The sequence below is a fragment of the Ovis aries genome, chromosome 9, assembly GCF_016772045.2.
Source record: "Ovis aries strain OAR_USU_Benz2616 breed Rambouillet chromosome 9, ARS-UI_Ramb_v3.0, whole genome shotgun sequence".
In the NCBI taxonomy this organism is placed as follows: domain Eukaryota; kingdom Metazoa; phylum Chordata; class Mammalia; order Artiodactyla; family Bovidae; genus Ovis; species Ovis aries.
In genome coordinates, this window is record NC_056062.1 from 70,135,880 (window position 1) to 70,151,886 (window position 16,007).

The 16,007-nt window shown below is 37.1% G+C and overlaps 1 protein-coding gene across 1 annotated transcript in view; it reads left to right on the forward strand.

Moving 5' to 3' along the window:
• ANGPT1 (angiopoietin 1) overlaps nt 1-16,007 on the forward strand; it is a 304,237-nt gene that overhangs the window by 210,465 nt on the left and 77,765 nt on the right. Inside the window, exon 4 of the mRNA XM_004011787.6 lies at nt 5,161-5,390. Within this exon, the coding sequence (XP_004011836.1) occupies nt 5,161-5,390 (230 nt within the window). The remainder of the gene's footprint in view (nt 1-5,160; nt 5,391-16,007) is intronic.

Sequence of the window (16,007 nt, forward strand, 5' to 3'; positions counted from 1 at the left end):
GAGTTCCAGAAAAACATCTATTTCTGCTTTATTGACTATGCCAAAGCCTTCGACTGTGTGGATCACAATAAACTGTGGAAAATTCTGAGAGAGATGGAAATACCAGACCACCTGACCTGCCTCTTGAGAAATCTGTATGCAGGTCAGGAAGCAACAGTTAGAACCGGGCATGGAACAACAGACTGGTTGCAAATAGGAAAAGGAGTACGTCAAGGCTGTATACTGTCACCCTGCTTATTTAATTTCTATGCAGAGCACATCCGAGAAACGCTGGGTTGGAAGAAACACAAGCTGGAATCAAGATTGCCGGGAGAAATATCAGTCACCTCAGATATGCAGATGACACCACCCTCATGGCAGAAAGTGAAGAGGAACTAAAAAGCCTCTTGATGAAATTGAAAGTGGAGAGTGAAAAAGTTGGCTTAAAGCCCAACATTCAGAAAACAAAGATCATGGCATCCAGTCCCATCACTTCATAGGAAATAGAGAGGAAAACAGTAGAAACAGTGTCAGACTTTATTTTGGGGGGCTCCAAAATCACTGCAGATGGTGACTGCAGCCATGAAATTAAAAGACACTTACTCCTTGGAAGAAAAGTTATGACCAACCTAGATAGTATATTCAAAAGCAGAGACGTTACTTTGCTGACTAAGGTCCCTCTAGTCAAGGCTATGGTTTTTCCAGTAGTCATGTATGGATGTGAGAGTTGCACTGTGAAGAAGGCTGAGCGCCGAAGAATTGATGCTTTTGAACTGTGGTGTTGGAGAAGACTTTTGAGAGTCCCTTGGACTGCAAGGAGATCCAACCAGTCCATTCTGATGGAGATCAGCCCTGGGATTTCTTTGGAAGGAATGATGCTAAAGCTGAAACTCCAGTACTTTGGCCACCTCATGTGAAGAGTTGACTCATTGGAAAAGACTCTGATGCTGGGAGAGATTGGGGGCAGGAGGAGAAGGGGACAACAGAGGATGAGATAACTGGATGGCATCACTGACTCGATGGACATGAGTCTGAGTGAACTCCGGGAGTTGGTGATGAACAGGGAGGCCTGGCATGCTGCGATTCATGGGGTCGCAAAGAGTCGGACACGACTGAATGACTGAACTGAACTGAGCAACTGAACTAAGCTGAATAAAAATATACTGCATGTGCTCTAGAAAACAGTGCGCTGGACTTTGGAATTAGCATCCCGGTTTCAGATTATGCATTTAAACCTAAACTAAATTTGTTGCTAAAGACCATCATCAGGGAAAATATGACTGCTTTGCCTATTGAATTTAGGGCAGTGGAGCTGTCTTGTTCTTCAGATTAACTTTTATATATAAAAGCCTCCATGCCCACTGAGATGGCCTCTCCTTACTTAACCGGTTGGGGAAAATGTAAGAGAACCAATAAAAGACCTCACGACACAATGGGATATAATCAATATATTGAGTAAGAAAATTAAATTTAATGGCACAGGGTTTAAGGCAGAAAGAAAATCTCAGTCAAGATTTCTTTAATGGCTTGGCAAAAAAAATTTGTTTTATACATGGAAAAGATGAGTAGGTTGAAATATTGTGAAAGACAAGCTCCCAAAAATAACCAGATGGAGAGCAGAAAATAGTAAAGGGATATTAAGTTGATGCCTTGATTCTTGGCTGTTATAATGTAAGTATGTGGAACTAGATAGAGATTATGTTATAGTAAATCAAAGAGATGAGACTCTAAAGCTAGTTTTCATAACACTGGGTTGTCATGGACAGCTTTCTAGTCTAAGAAATTAGAACAGTTGGCTTTTTATTTTTGTTCTGATATAGTGTTTGCACAATTTTATACAAGGTATTTATAGATTTTTACTTAAAACTAGGCCTTGTAACATCTTGTCATTCTTTATCACTATTTTACTTTAAGAATAAAAAGACATGAGATTTTTTTAATGCTCTACAGCAAAAATGGTGTATTACAACAATATAATTAGTAAGTAGAGATAGTATATGAATATTTTCTGGCAGAAGAGTTTTGGATTCAAGCCAGTTTGGAAATAGTAAGGAAGGGCTAACTTCCCAAGTAGATAATAACTAATGGATGAGAATTATTAAAGAAAAGAGGATAGTGTTTTTGGAAGCCAAATACAAAGAGGTGGAAGGGAGGGAATGAATAGTATCAAAAAGATAACAATTTTGCCTGAAAAAGTCTAAAAATTGTCATTAATGTAAAGGGTATCCTTAGTAAATAAAGTTAATACAGAAATACTATAGAATAAAAGCCATTAGAGAGAATCCAAGTGAAGAAAAGAGATAAAAAAATGACCTGAAGAGATAATTAGGTGCTAAGTCGTGCCATTTGTGAAACAGTGTGGTGTGTTCCCATATTGCAAATAGTTTTTATTCATTTGATTTTTAATGCATATATTTCAGTCTCAATCCTGTGAGATGTCTTTGATGCAAAGCAAATTTCTTCTTTACATGAATTTGTATTTTAAAATGACAGGTTATGTTGATGTCTTTTAATACCTGGTAGCCATGGTACATTAAGATTGTTTGGTGAATTATGAATATTAACATTTTTTTTCCAACATGCTAAGTGTATACTCCTTTTACTTGGGAAGTACAGACTTTTTGTTACACAAATCAGAGTTCAGAATTTTTTCCTTTGGCACTGGGATTTCTTTGATCAACTTTCCATTCTCAGCACTTTCCAAAATTCTGAAAATCAAAATAGAACAAAAACTCCTTTATTGACATCTCAGATAGTAGCCATCTTTTATTATATGTCTTCTTGGGAAAAGAATGCTTCAAAAGTGGAAAGTGGGAAAACATGGATGCAAAAAAGTATTATGTCTGAAACAGAAGTTTCTTGTATCTGCTTTTTTCTTTCATTTGAATTTTTTTTCCATTTCTCTCTGAAAATAAATGGTTAGAGTGGGAATAGTGTCATTTTATATTTTATATTGGCACTCAGCAACTAATAAATGCAAATTATAACAAAAGCATGGTATTTTCCAGATGAGAATGTTACCTCCTAATTAAGAAAACTTAAAGGCCAGTGCTCATCTTATTTCAGGAACAAAATGATAATTCAGAATTTTTATCTAGTATTTTATGACTATACATCCAAATGTTGCTCTTTTCATTATTACAGTTAAGGTTTCTTGGTAGTATACTGTAACTCTTGTGAATTTGAAAGAAAATTTTCCATAAGTTCACAGACTTAATTTTATAGGCATTTAACATCTGATCATTACCCTAGGAAGAGAAACAAAAATAATTAAAAAGTAAACTGAGAATGAGCTAAGGCATCCATTGTGGCTAATTCTCAGATCAGAAGGCCAAAAATTAACAGTTACAGAGAAAGCCTCCTCTGACATGCATAGCAAGCATACTAATCACTTAACAGTGGGTGGGATAAAGATTTTAACCAATAAAAAAGGTATTTGGTATTATTTGATTTTGTTTGCTTTTTAGCTACTAACTTTTCCAGCAGCAAGTTACTGACACAGAAGAAAACACTAAAACGCAACGAATCATACCTACTCCTTCAGAAATGCTGTGTCTCTTCTTACTCCAGCTTCCTTGCCTGAAGTTTTCATTTCCAAAAAATGCTTTAATAAATAAAAATGACCTTCATATTTTCCCAAATCATTATACTCAAGATATATTCGACTGAGTTTGCTTAATGACTGGTCTGGACAGAGATCCTTTCACAGTCCTATAGAATATAAAGCAACTCAAAATAGAGAAGCAGATCTTTTTAGATTGGAAAAGTCACAGAGCTGTGTCAATGGGTCTCAATGTGAAGTTTTCTGGGCATGCTACCAAAGGTGTTGTAAATTAGTAAGCTCTTATACATAGAAGCATCGCAGTGTTTTTCAGGCTTAGTTCAATGGGCAGCTTTCCTTTCATGTTCCACATTTTCTTGGAGGATAAGTTTGTCAGCAAAGATCTGGAATTACCACGTGCAGGTCTCTCCACACTTCTTAATCTGTGTTATGGGCAGTCAGATATTCCAGCTCATCCCCTACTACAGGGAGTTAGAAAATTTGGCTCTTCAAACAATCTCTATTTTATGACTTAAAAGTATTAAGTTTAGAACACTCCCTAGTGTCCCCTTTTTGAAAACATATAGGAATGATTCAGTGCTACAGATCTCCAAGGTAAATTAAATACCCAGTCTGGTATGTTCCATTTGAATAACACCTTGTAAACTAAGGACTGGTTGAACCTTCTGTAAATGAAACTGAGAAAACTGAATAAGGCTCTTCTCTGAGGAATACTAGTATATTATACACTCTATAAAATGTAAGTGCTTCTTATTTCCAGTCAGTTGCTAGCATCCAACAGTGCTTCTGCATTTGCTGTCATTTTTAATGTGCAATATGCAAAGGGAGTATCCTGTGAAGAGTTCTGAAAGAAGGAAGGTTCTTGGTTGAGGACTGCATCACTCCAGGAAAAGTTTCCCAAGTCCTTTTGTAAGACCATCCCATCAGCAACATAATCTTCCTTTTTGGAACCAGTTATTCAGTGATTTGGAAATTCATTATGCCTTTAGCCCTTATCTTGAAGCTCTGATTGAGAGACAAAGTAAGCTAGTGGTTACGATGCAGGGCCAGGTATCAAAAATCCCAAGAAATGCAATTCGCTGTGAGTTTACATAGCTTAGCTTCTGGTCCTCTGGTTTCTGCATCAATATGTTATTCCTCGTGAAATGTAATCCCTGTTAATGTTTTGAAAATCCCAAATGAATGAAACAAAGTAAATAAAAAATAGTTTCTATAGTTTGTTCAAACTTTTTTCTGAACTGCTTCTTCTATTTCTTATTGGATTCATTTCTTTAATGAAAATTATGCTATAATTTCTCCAGACAGAGTCCAAGTTAGCTACCCTGGATATAAGATACATCCCAAGAAATAAATTACATTTAGGAAACAAACATCACTCTAACGATAACTTATCTAATAATTCTTCATTTCAAATGCTATATAATGTCACTCCTATTAAATATATATTTATGTATAAATGCATTTATATGTATATACTTTTTCTTAGTCGCTTGCTTAATAAATATTTCCATGGTGAAATACCTAATTAAAATTTCTTACAGTAAATAAACTCAGGAACTAGTTGAATCATGTTTCTTAACAGCATTTTAAAACTAAATTTTATCTTCACTTCCTTGTAGTTTATTAGAACACAAAATCTTTGAAATGGAAGGAAAGCACAAGGAAGAACTGGACGCCTTAAAGGAAGAGAAAGAGAATCTTCAAGGCTTGGTTACTCGTCAAACATATATAATCCGGGAGCTGGAGAGACAGTTGAACAGAGCCACCACCAATAACAGCGTCCTTCAGAAGCAGCAGCTGGAGCTGATGGACACAGTCCATAGCCTTGTCAACCTCTGCACTAAAGAAGGTAATAAGAACTTCTTCCTTACTTTGGTTATAGTAAATATTTTATTTAATATAAAGCAAGTAAATATCCAATATAACTTTCTAAGTTGCACTGATTGCTAGTATAGAAGCAGCAAAAGAACGTTATTCTTAGAAGCGTTTATTGAAGTTTACACTTACAATTTTCTCGTGTTTTTAACTTCAGAGAAATAATTCATAAGCTAGGGTTCATGAATTCACCATATCTTTCTAATTTCTCCTTTTTTATTGGCCTTTTTGGCTTTAAATAAAATCTGTTATGTTCTCATGGATAAATATTTAGTACTGTAGTGTTAGACACTTAACTATACAGGACAGAATTTAGACACTATTAAAGATTAGTTCAGAGTGCTGAGAAGAATTTCAGGAGTGTTCCCATTTTAAAACTATTTCTTTTGCCGTGGAGGAGAGGGAAGAGTTACCTGCAGAGGGAAAGAGGTACAGAAGTTCCTAATAACTGTTATGAAGAAGAAGGGATATTTGTTATTAAAAGTCTGTTTTAGGATTATTCATGTGGTCCTGTATGGAGAAGACCTAACCAGGGCATATGAACAAACTTATTCTGGGGTGTCTTCATGATAGTGAGAGAATAAATTTTTAATACCCACCAGAATATCTGGAGCCATTTAGCCATTGGAAATATTGTAGGCCTGTGTCTCTTTAGAAGACATCCATCCATCTGTCCACCTGCCCACCCATCAATTATTGAAAAAATGCCTCTGTGTACACCTGTTCACTTCAAGCAGAACTTCACCTGAGCCACAGGAGAACGCTTCAAAGTTTGGAGTTTGTATAGTTCTGCTCACTAATCAGTCTTTCTATGAGTGAACATGGACGTGTAAATGATGATGAATGAAATAAAACACCACTTCTATCTGAAGGTCATGGTTGTCTTAAGCTGTCGCTTATGTGATCATTCATGTAATGGTTCAGTGTTCATACACAATGTGCATAATTGGAGGCTCCTTTAATTTAACAGTGGACTTGAGCTATATTAAAAATAGCTCAGTTCCATAGTCTCATGTATAGATATGAATACAGAGGATAACTCCGTTTTAAGTGATTTTGTTTTAAAGACATTTAGCATTTCTCTGTTACACTCCATTACCTTCAGTTCTATCTCCTTTAGATAGTCTAAACAAGTCCTTAATATACTTTGTGAAGAATATTTTTTAAACAGTGAGTTCCCAGGGCCCCGTTTGTGTGTGCTCAGAAATGTGATTGAGAAGGAAAAAACCTGCTAATCAGTCAGAGCCTGCCAAAACCTTGAGTTAGAGTCCACTGGAAGGAAAACATGATAGAATTTTGCCAGAGAATTTTAATAGAGCTCATGAGTATTTAGAAATTAAGTATTAATATGAGACATATCTATTCTCATATTGAACTGAATACATTAGGGGAAAAATTGAAAACATATTTTTCTTATCATCCTGAGACGTAATGCACATGGAGTTGAGTAGTTCTTTTTTTTTTTTTTTATGATGTTAGAAATATCAAGCCCTGGTGATTCTCACAAAGCTCATATGTCTGCCTACTTATCATAATTTCACTTCTTTTCTGAGTACTTGTCCAATAAATATGTCTTTAAGCTTTTTCAGGCAGGAGGGTGACTTCAGAATTAAAATTCCTGGCTAGTTTTGGTCTTTGGGTGCAATATCAGGAATCAAACATCTGTTCAAGAAATGTAATTTATTGGACAATAACAATGGCACTCCTGATAGATGCTACCCACAACATCACTCAGCATATGAGAAAAGTAACTATGCCTATTCTATTATAACTATGCCTGTTCTATTATAGAGCACATACAAAAAGTAATTGGAAAAGGAAGTGGCAACCCACACCAATATTCTTGCCTGGGAAATCCCATGGACAGAGGAATCTGGCGGGTTACAGATCATGAGATTACAGAGTCAGACAGGACTGAGTGACTGATACTACAAAGGGAGACAAAAATTGTCTAATACTTCATACCTCTAGACATTTATTTTCTTTTTAATGATAAAATTATAAAACAAATCCTATTTAACTATGTTTTATAATCCAACTTTCTCACACACACAGTGTAAACATATTGAGCTATTATCCAATGGATTCTATGCCTTTATAGTGTGTGAAAGTCGTTCAGTCATGTCTGACTCTTTGCGACCCCATGGACTGTCCATGTAATTCTCTAGGCCAGAATACTGAAGTGGGTAGCCTTTCCTTTCTCCAGGGGATCATCCCAACCCAGGGGTCAAACCCAGGTCTCCCTCATTGCAGGCAGATTCTTTACTAGCTAGCCACAAGGGAAGCCCAAATAGTGAAAGTGAAAGTTACTCAGTCGTGTTCAACTCTTTGTGACCCCATGGGATTATACAGTCCATGTCATTCTCTAGGCCAGAATAGTGGAGTGGGTAGCCTTTCCCTTCTCCAGAGGATCTCCCCAACCCAGATAGTGAACCTAGGTCTCCTGCATTGCAGGTGGATTCTTTACCAGCTGCGCCACAAGGGAAGCACAAGAATACTGGAGTGGGTAGCCTATCCCCTCTCCAGGGGATCTTCCCAACCCAGGAATTGAACCTGCATCTCCTGCATTGCAGGTGGACTCTTTACCAACTGAGCTATCAGGGAAGCCCATGCTCTCATAACCATAGACTTTATTTGCTTCTTGTTAGACTTTTTTTTCTCTCTAATCCTACAGTTAAGTAGTCTACTAAGTATTTGGTGATTTAAGAATTCATGAGACACAAAAATGGAATGTGTCTCTCACTAAGTTTTCTACAAAGATTTTACTTCATTTTCACTGGCACCATAGCATTTAGTTACGGTGAATTTAAAATTTTAAATGACTAATTGCATAATACTAGATTAAATGCATGTGTGCTAAATTGCTTCAATCATGTCCGACTCTTTGCAACCCTGTGGGCTCCTCTGTCCATGGGATTCTATGGACATTGGAGGCGTTGCCATACCCTCCTCCAGGGGATCTTCCTAACCCAAGGATCGAACCAATGTCTCCTGCATTACAGGCAGATACTTTACCATCTGAACCACCACGGAAGTCCACTAGATTAAATATCAGTTACTGAAACAAACTTATTTCATTCTAATTTCAAAACACATGAGTAAAATCTTTTCCTTCTTAAGACCAAAAATTCATTTATCAAGTTAATTAGTTACTTATCAAAGATTATACATAAATGTTCTCTCTTTAAAAATGAATATATGTAAATAAGCCCTAAATCAATACATTACAATAAATGCACCACTTTTCTAAAATGCATATTTCAAAAAAAATGCAAAGAGTAGTCTTCTGAGTTTCCAAAAATGTCATAATCCAAAAAGGCAAAAATTTTAATTGACCTAAGGGTCTTCTCACTCTAACTTGACTAAGTCAGTCATTTATGGATACAGCCTGAATAGAATACTACAAAACAGAAGAAAAAATTTCTACTGAGTTTTTTCTGTCATTGGCAACTAATTTAATCTTTATGAAGCTGTTTAGTCATTTATAGGGGCTTCCGCAGTGGCACAGTGGTAAAGAATTCAGCTGCAATGCAGGAGAAGCAGGAGACACAGGTGCGGTCCCCATGTAAGGAATATCCCCTGGAAGAGGAAATGGCTGCCCACCTCAGTATCCTTGCCGGGAAAATCCCATTACAGAGGAGTCTAGTGGGCTACAATCACAGAGAAGCAAAGAGTCGGATAGGACTGAGCATGCTAGTCATTTCTTAGGTAGGCTAATTATATCTACTTCACAATGATAGTGGAAACATTAAATTAGATGCTTTATATTAAAACAAAAGTATGGGACATATTTGATTTATTAAACATTAATTCCTTCCTTTTCCTCCAAGTGACAAAATTCAACCAAATGTAAATTTATTAGGTGCTAGTTATAAGTAAAGTTTCTTTCACAGAAAATGTCTGAATACAGTGCTCTAGAGTATCTGACTGTTGACAGTCATCCAAGTTCCTTCTTTTTAACTTCAGTTTCCGAATCACTAAAATGGAATCATGATATTCAATTCCTGGTGAGTAAGAATTAATAGAGGTTTGTATAAAACTCATAGCATCAAGGGTTATGTAGTATTTTTTTTTTCACTTTCACTTTTCATACTAAATCACTTAAGGTCATTTTCTAAAATAATTTAGCAAACCTTCCTCTTGTTGTTTAACAGGCAATAGTAGTATCTTAGGCAAATAGTCATTGCAAACTGAATTGTGTCTGTTTTTTAAGACTTCTGGGTAAGACACTTATTTTTGTCTAATCTTTGTCTGCAAACACTTGGTTGCATTTATTCTTAGAAACATTACCACTGAAGAAATATTGCTCTCAATGTTATCATAGTGTCAAACCTTAGCTGACGGCTTCAGGTTTTTGGCAATTCAAGTTATTCTGGGAATTAAATAGTTTACATTGATAACAGCATGGAAGCAAGGTTTGGAATTCTTTGGGGGAGGATAATCAGATACTGTGACTATCAACATCCAGTAGTCATCTCTGTTGAGAGGTGATTGAAGCATCATCACGTACCTTGAACTCACACCAGACAAACATGATATTATGTGACCAAGAATTTCATTATTAACAAACCATAAAAAATAAGAAAGAAGAAATACAGAAAATAGTCTTTAGGCTCCATTGCAAAGTTACACTGACTGATTTTCTTACTGTCCAAATCAGTTTAGAACATACACCTGTGATACCAAGATATGATTTATAAACTTGTCATTCACTCATTAAATAGTTATGGAGCAACTATTTTGCTTCAGATTCTCTTCTGAGGATAAAGATATCCATCTATTTTTATTTAACAAATATTTGCTGAGTTCCTGTAATATGCCAGGTACTGTTCAGATCGCTAGGGAGAGAGAAAAGTGTACTGTCTGTGGCTTCAAGAAAATTAGAATTTGGTGGGGAAAGAGATAGGTAAACAGACAATTGTATTTCGTAAATATTTGCTAGATGTGAGGCCAGGGTGCCAGGGGACTAGTGAAACACCCAGGAAGAATACTAGAATCATGACAGAGACAGAGGAATGAGGGCAGAATCCAGCATCTGCAGAGTCTTCATAAGTAAGGCTTTTGTTAAATCTTTATTATGATTCAGGCATTGATTAAGCTTTATGTGTTTTAACTTAGTCCTCACAATAACAGTATAAGGGAAACTACTGTGGTTAGCCCCATTTTATAAATTCCAAAAGCTATCAGTAATTTGCCTAAGGCTGCATAGCTGGAAAAGGTCAATCCAGGAATAAAACACAGGCAGGACGGTTCTAATGAGGAGACAGTGACTAAGTCTTCAAAATGAAGAGAACCGAGGGTACTCCAGAGAGCATAAACAACATGTATATTTGCCAGGAGTTATCAAAATGGGTGGTGGGTGTACACCTAAATGCACAGCCCATTTCTCAGACTTGAAGGCAGGAGAACAATGAGATGAAGTTAGAAAGATAAGCAGAAGGAGATCAAAGAAGCGGTGTGTGTGTGTTTTCCTTGAAAGCAATAAGAGGTCATTGTCAGTATATAAGGACAATAATGACATTATCATTTTGGAAAAATCACCCCAAGTCACAGTATAGGAACAACACATTGTTAAGTTGACAAGTCTGGAAGCAGAGGGACCAGATGGATGTTTTGTCATTTATTAAAATATTAACAAATACTTAGAGAGTATGAACCAGTCTCTTAGCCCCTCGCATATATTAACTCATTTAATTCTGACAACAACTCTGTAAACAAAGTGCTCTTATTAACCTTATCTGATGGACGAAGAAATTAAGCATATAAAGGTAAATAATTTTTAAATATTACACTGCTAGCAAGTGAGAAGGCTGAGATTTGAACCCACAGTCTACATCTTGATTCTGTACATTATCCACTATACTATGATTGAGAGAAAAGGTATATTGATGGTTTTCATCAGGTTCTCAAAAGGATCTTCTGGGAGAGAAATAATGAGGTCCGGATCAATCCAGGGCAAATGGAAAGGCAACTAGAGGGAAATTTTATGAACAAAGAGTTAGAATCAACAAGAGATAACCACTTATTTAGAAGTAAACTCAAATATATTAGAAATTCTGGATTGACTAATTTTGATGATATTTCTTAAAATCAGCAACATGAGAAAAGAAACAGGCTTAGAAGGCAAGATTTAGTTTGAGCATATGGACTGAGGTGACTATGGAAGGCAGGGGAATGAGTCTGGAGTTGAGTAGTAAAATCCTGATGACCATATCGATTGGTGTGTCCTCAGAGGAGACAGTTGGTAAAGCCATGCTGTTCAATGGAATCATTCAACGTGTGTATAAAGCAATGACAAAACCATTTGGGGGTTATAAATCCATTCAAGAATCTGATAAAAACTAGCCTACCTTTACTTAGTGCAAATACTTGGCACAAATCTGTGTACCATTTCAGAAGACCTACAGAGTGAATTACAAAAATCCATAAAATACAGAAATTACATAATATATTATGAACTCCTTTTAAAATATTTAGAATGTGAATCAAATACAGAAAATTGGGAGTTCTTTAAGGGACAGATAAAAGGCGACCAAAATAGCAGTTATAAGCATAGAGAAAAGACTGTTGTATAGGGTCTATTTTAGTGGCAAAAAAGCAGAAAGTTCAAACAAACAGACTGAACTTTGGAACTGGGCTGTCGCCTTGCATAGGGAGTTTGAATGAACTGTAGAGCTCAACTGTGTAGACTGCAGGCTAAAATGAGTGAGATGAATTAAAAGCAGAAAATGTTTCGTGCCCATGCTCAGACGCTTCAGTCAGGTCCCACTCTTAGTGACCCTGTGGACTGTAGCCACCAGGTTCCTCTGTCCATGGGATTCTCCAGGCAAGAATACTGGAGTGGTTTGCCATTTCCTCCTGCAGGGGATCTTCCCAACCCAGGGATAGAACCCATATCTCCTGCGGCTCCTGCATCGCAGGCAGGTTCTTTACCACTGAGCCCTGAGGGAAGCCCCAAATAGTACTGGAGTGGGTTGCCATTTCCTTCCCTAAAATGTTGTCCACCCCCATCCAAATGTTGAATGTGAAAGGGTGGATAGCAGTTTCAGGTAGAGAAGCACTCAGGGTAGAGAGGAATAAAAAGAAACTTAAAAATAAATATCAAGAGACAAGAGCATATTTATATGCTTAGCTCCTTAATATTAAGTATAAAAATTTCAAATCATAAGAAGCTTCTCTTGAAGTTCATTTTAAAAGTTTCTTTCATATCATCTGAAAGAGATAATGACTGATACTACAAATTTTTAAGCGATCGCAATTATTTGGTTTAATGTGTCTTTCCCAGGGGCTGATTGCAATGGTACGGAACGTTTGATCATTATTTTCAGGCTTCTGGCCTTCTGAAAAGGGGAAATGAGGCATTTGCTTCCTTTGCAGTGCTGAGGGGACATTTGGCTCTGTTCTCAGAATAATTCTACCATCTGAAAAGAATTTACCTCCCGTGCAGTGTCTATTGAGTTTGTGAAGTAAATCATTCAGTCAAGGGATGAGACAGCTTGAACTCCTGCAAGTCCCTTGAGTTAAGAACAACTCTTAAAAACATCACAAGTGATGGGAGGAAATTAAAACTTTTTGAATGTCACTCATATAAACATTGATAAAAGTAGAAAATATCATTTTTATTGACTTAGTAAAATATTTGGTTTCTCGTTGACTACTTGTAATGCACAATTTAACATTAGGTAGAAAGAGAAAGAAAAATACAGGAAGTCATCTGCTGAACACTACAGTGAGCACTTGTTTCCATTTAATGAGGGGAATGCTTTATCTTGACAGAAAATTACATGTCAAACATTTACAATTTCCTTAAAATGAACCACACTTCTAGCACTTCCTTTCACAAAACCTAATGGCTTAAGGGGAAAGTGACTATTTATTTTTGGAAATGGTATGTTTCTCCTTTTTGGTGGAGCATGTTATCGGCCTTTTGAAAAGTCATAATTTCTGTTAAAAAAAATTGTGTGAATAGAAGATAGCCAAAATAATGATAACAGAATAAGAAATAATACAGTCCTTGACCTCTCCCATGAACTATTACTAAATCACATCTTTTGGGGGAAATTTGAAATTTTGTGGTTAATTCTCTTTTGGAATTACAGTTTCAGTTTCAGAAAACAAACTCTCTAAAATGCAGAGGGGTATCCCTCAACTCCAGCTGGGCCTGGAAGTTACCAGGGTGAAAGGCCATGAAAAAAGTGTTGCCTTGATGTTCTAACATTGCTATGAACAAACTCCATTCCTTCTTCTCTTGTGCTTTAACAGCCTGGTTGGCTAAAACAAAGAAGCACAAAACATTTTTAATAGAATTTTAACTAAATCATTTCCCTGGGTTCATCCATACTCAAGTCAAATTCAAGTTTTTTCCCCTAAGTCCAGGGACAAAAATGGATCAGTGGATACCAGTTACAAATAAGCTGTGGTACTTTATACTAAGCCAAATAGCACCTATAATAACTCAGAAAATAAGGAAAAATATTCTGTTAACATCATTCAGTATGCATGCATCACAGCAACCGTAGAATGAAACCTTTATCAAAAAATCTCATATGCTTAGTGTAGTTGCTAAGTCGCTTCAGTCGTGTCTGACTCTTTTCAAACCTTGGACTATAGTCTGTCAGTCTCTTCCATCCATGGGATGGTCCAGGCAAGAATACTGGAGTGGGTTCCCGTTCCCTACTCCTGGGGATCTTCCTGACCCAGGGATCAAACCCTCAGCAGTTCTTACATCTCCTGAATTGGCAGGCAGGTTCTTTACCACTAGCGCCACCTGGGAAGCCACTTATGCTTTAAGAAGGGAGACAAAATAAACCCTGCATAATGTTGCAACTAAACAGTGAGGTTTAACTATCTATAAGCAAAATATTGATTTTTTTTTTTAGCAGAAGACTTTCTAAAAGTCAAATGCAAAGAAACTTTAATGTTCTTGTTGTTGTTCAGTCGCTCAGTCATGTCCGATTCTCTGTGACCCCATGGACTGTGGCATGCCCGGCTTCCCGTCCTTCACCATCTCTCAGAGCCTGCTCAAACCCATGTCCATTGAGTCGGTAATGCGATCCAACTGTCTCATCCTCTGTCATCCCCTTCGCTTCTTGCCTCCAATCTCCCAGGATCAGGGTTTCTTCTAATGAGTCTGCTCTTTGTATCCGGTGGCCAAAGTATTGGAGCTTCAGCTCTACCATCAGTCCTTCCAATAAATATTCAGGACTGATTTCCTTTAGGATTGCCTGGTTGGATCTCCTTGCAGTCCAAGGGACTCTCAGGAATCTTATCCAACACCACAGTTAGAAAGTATCAATTCTTTGGCACTCAGCCTTCTTTATGGTCCAACTCTCACGTACATACATGGCTACTGGAAAAAACATAGGTTTGACTAGATGGACCTTTGTTAGCAAAGTAATGTCTCTGCTTTATAATACACTGTCTAGGTTTGTCATAGCTCTTCTTCCAAGGAGCAAGTGTCTTTTAATTTGATGGCTGCAGTCACCATCTGCAGTGATTTTGGAGCCCAAAAATATAAAGTCTCTTACTGTTGCATTGTTTCACCATCTATTTCCCACGAAGTGATAGGAGCAGATGCCATGATCTTCATTTTCTGAATGTTGAGTTTTAAGCCCGCTTTTTCACTCTCCTCTTTCACTTTCATCAAGATCCTCTTTAGTTCCTCTTCACTTTCTGCCATAGGGTGATGTCATCTGCATATCTGAGATTATTGATATTTCTCCCTGCAATCTTGATTCTGACTTGTTCTTCAGCCGGCCCGGTGTTTCACATGATGTACTCTGCATATAAGTTAAATAACAAGGGTGGCAATATACAGCCTTGACATACTCTTTTCCCAATTTGGAACCAGTCTGTTATTCCATGTCCAGTTCTAACTGTTGCTTCTTGACCTGCATACAGATTTCTCAAGAGGCAGGTAAAGTAGTCTGGTATTCCCATCTCTTTAATAATTTTTCAGTTTATTATGATCCACACTGTCAAAGGCTTTAGCTTAGTCAATGAAGCAGATGTTTTTCTGGAAATTCTCTTGCTTTGTCTAAGATCTAACATATGTTTGCAATTTGACTTCTGGTTCCTCTGCCTTCTCTAAGTCCAGCTCGAATATCTGGAGGTTCTCGGTTCACATACTGTTGAAGCCTAGCTTGGAGAATTTTGAGCATTATTTTGCTAGCTTGTGAAATGAGTGCAATTGTGTGATAGTTTGAACATTCTTTAGCATTGCCTTTCTTTGGGATTGGAGTGAAAACTGACCTTTTCCAGTCCTGTGGCCACTGCTGAGTTTTCCAAATTTGCTGGTAAGTTGAGTGCAGCAGTTTCACAGCATCATCGGTTAGGATTTGAAATAGCTCAGCTGGAATTCCATCACCTCTACTAGCTTTGTTCATAGAGATGCTTTCTAAGACCCACTTGACTTTGCATTCGAGGCTGTCTGACTCTAGGTGAGTGATCACACCATGGTGGTTATCTGGGTCATTGAGATCTCTTTTGTACAGTTCTTTTTGCCATCTTCTTGGGTATACTTGCCATCTCTTAATATCTTTTACCTCTGTTAGGTCCATACGATTTCTGTTGTTTATTGTGCCTATCTTTG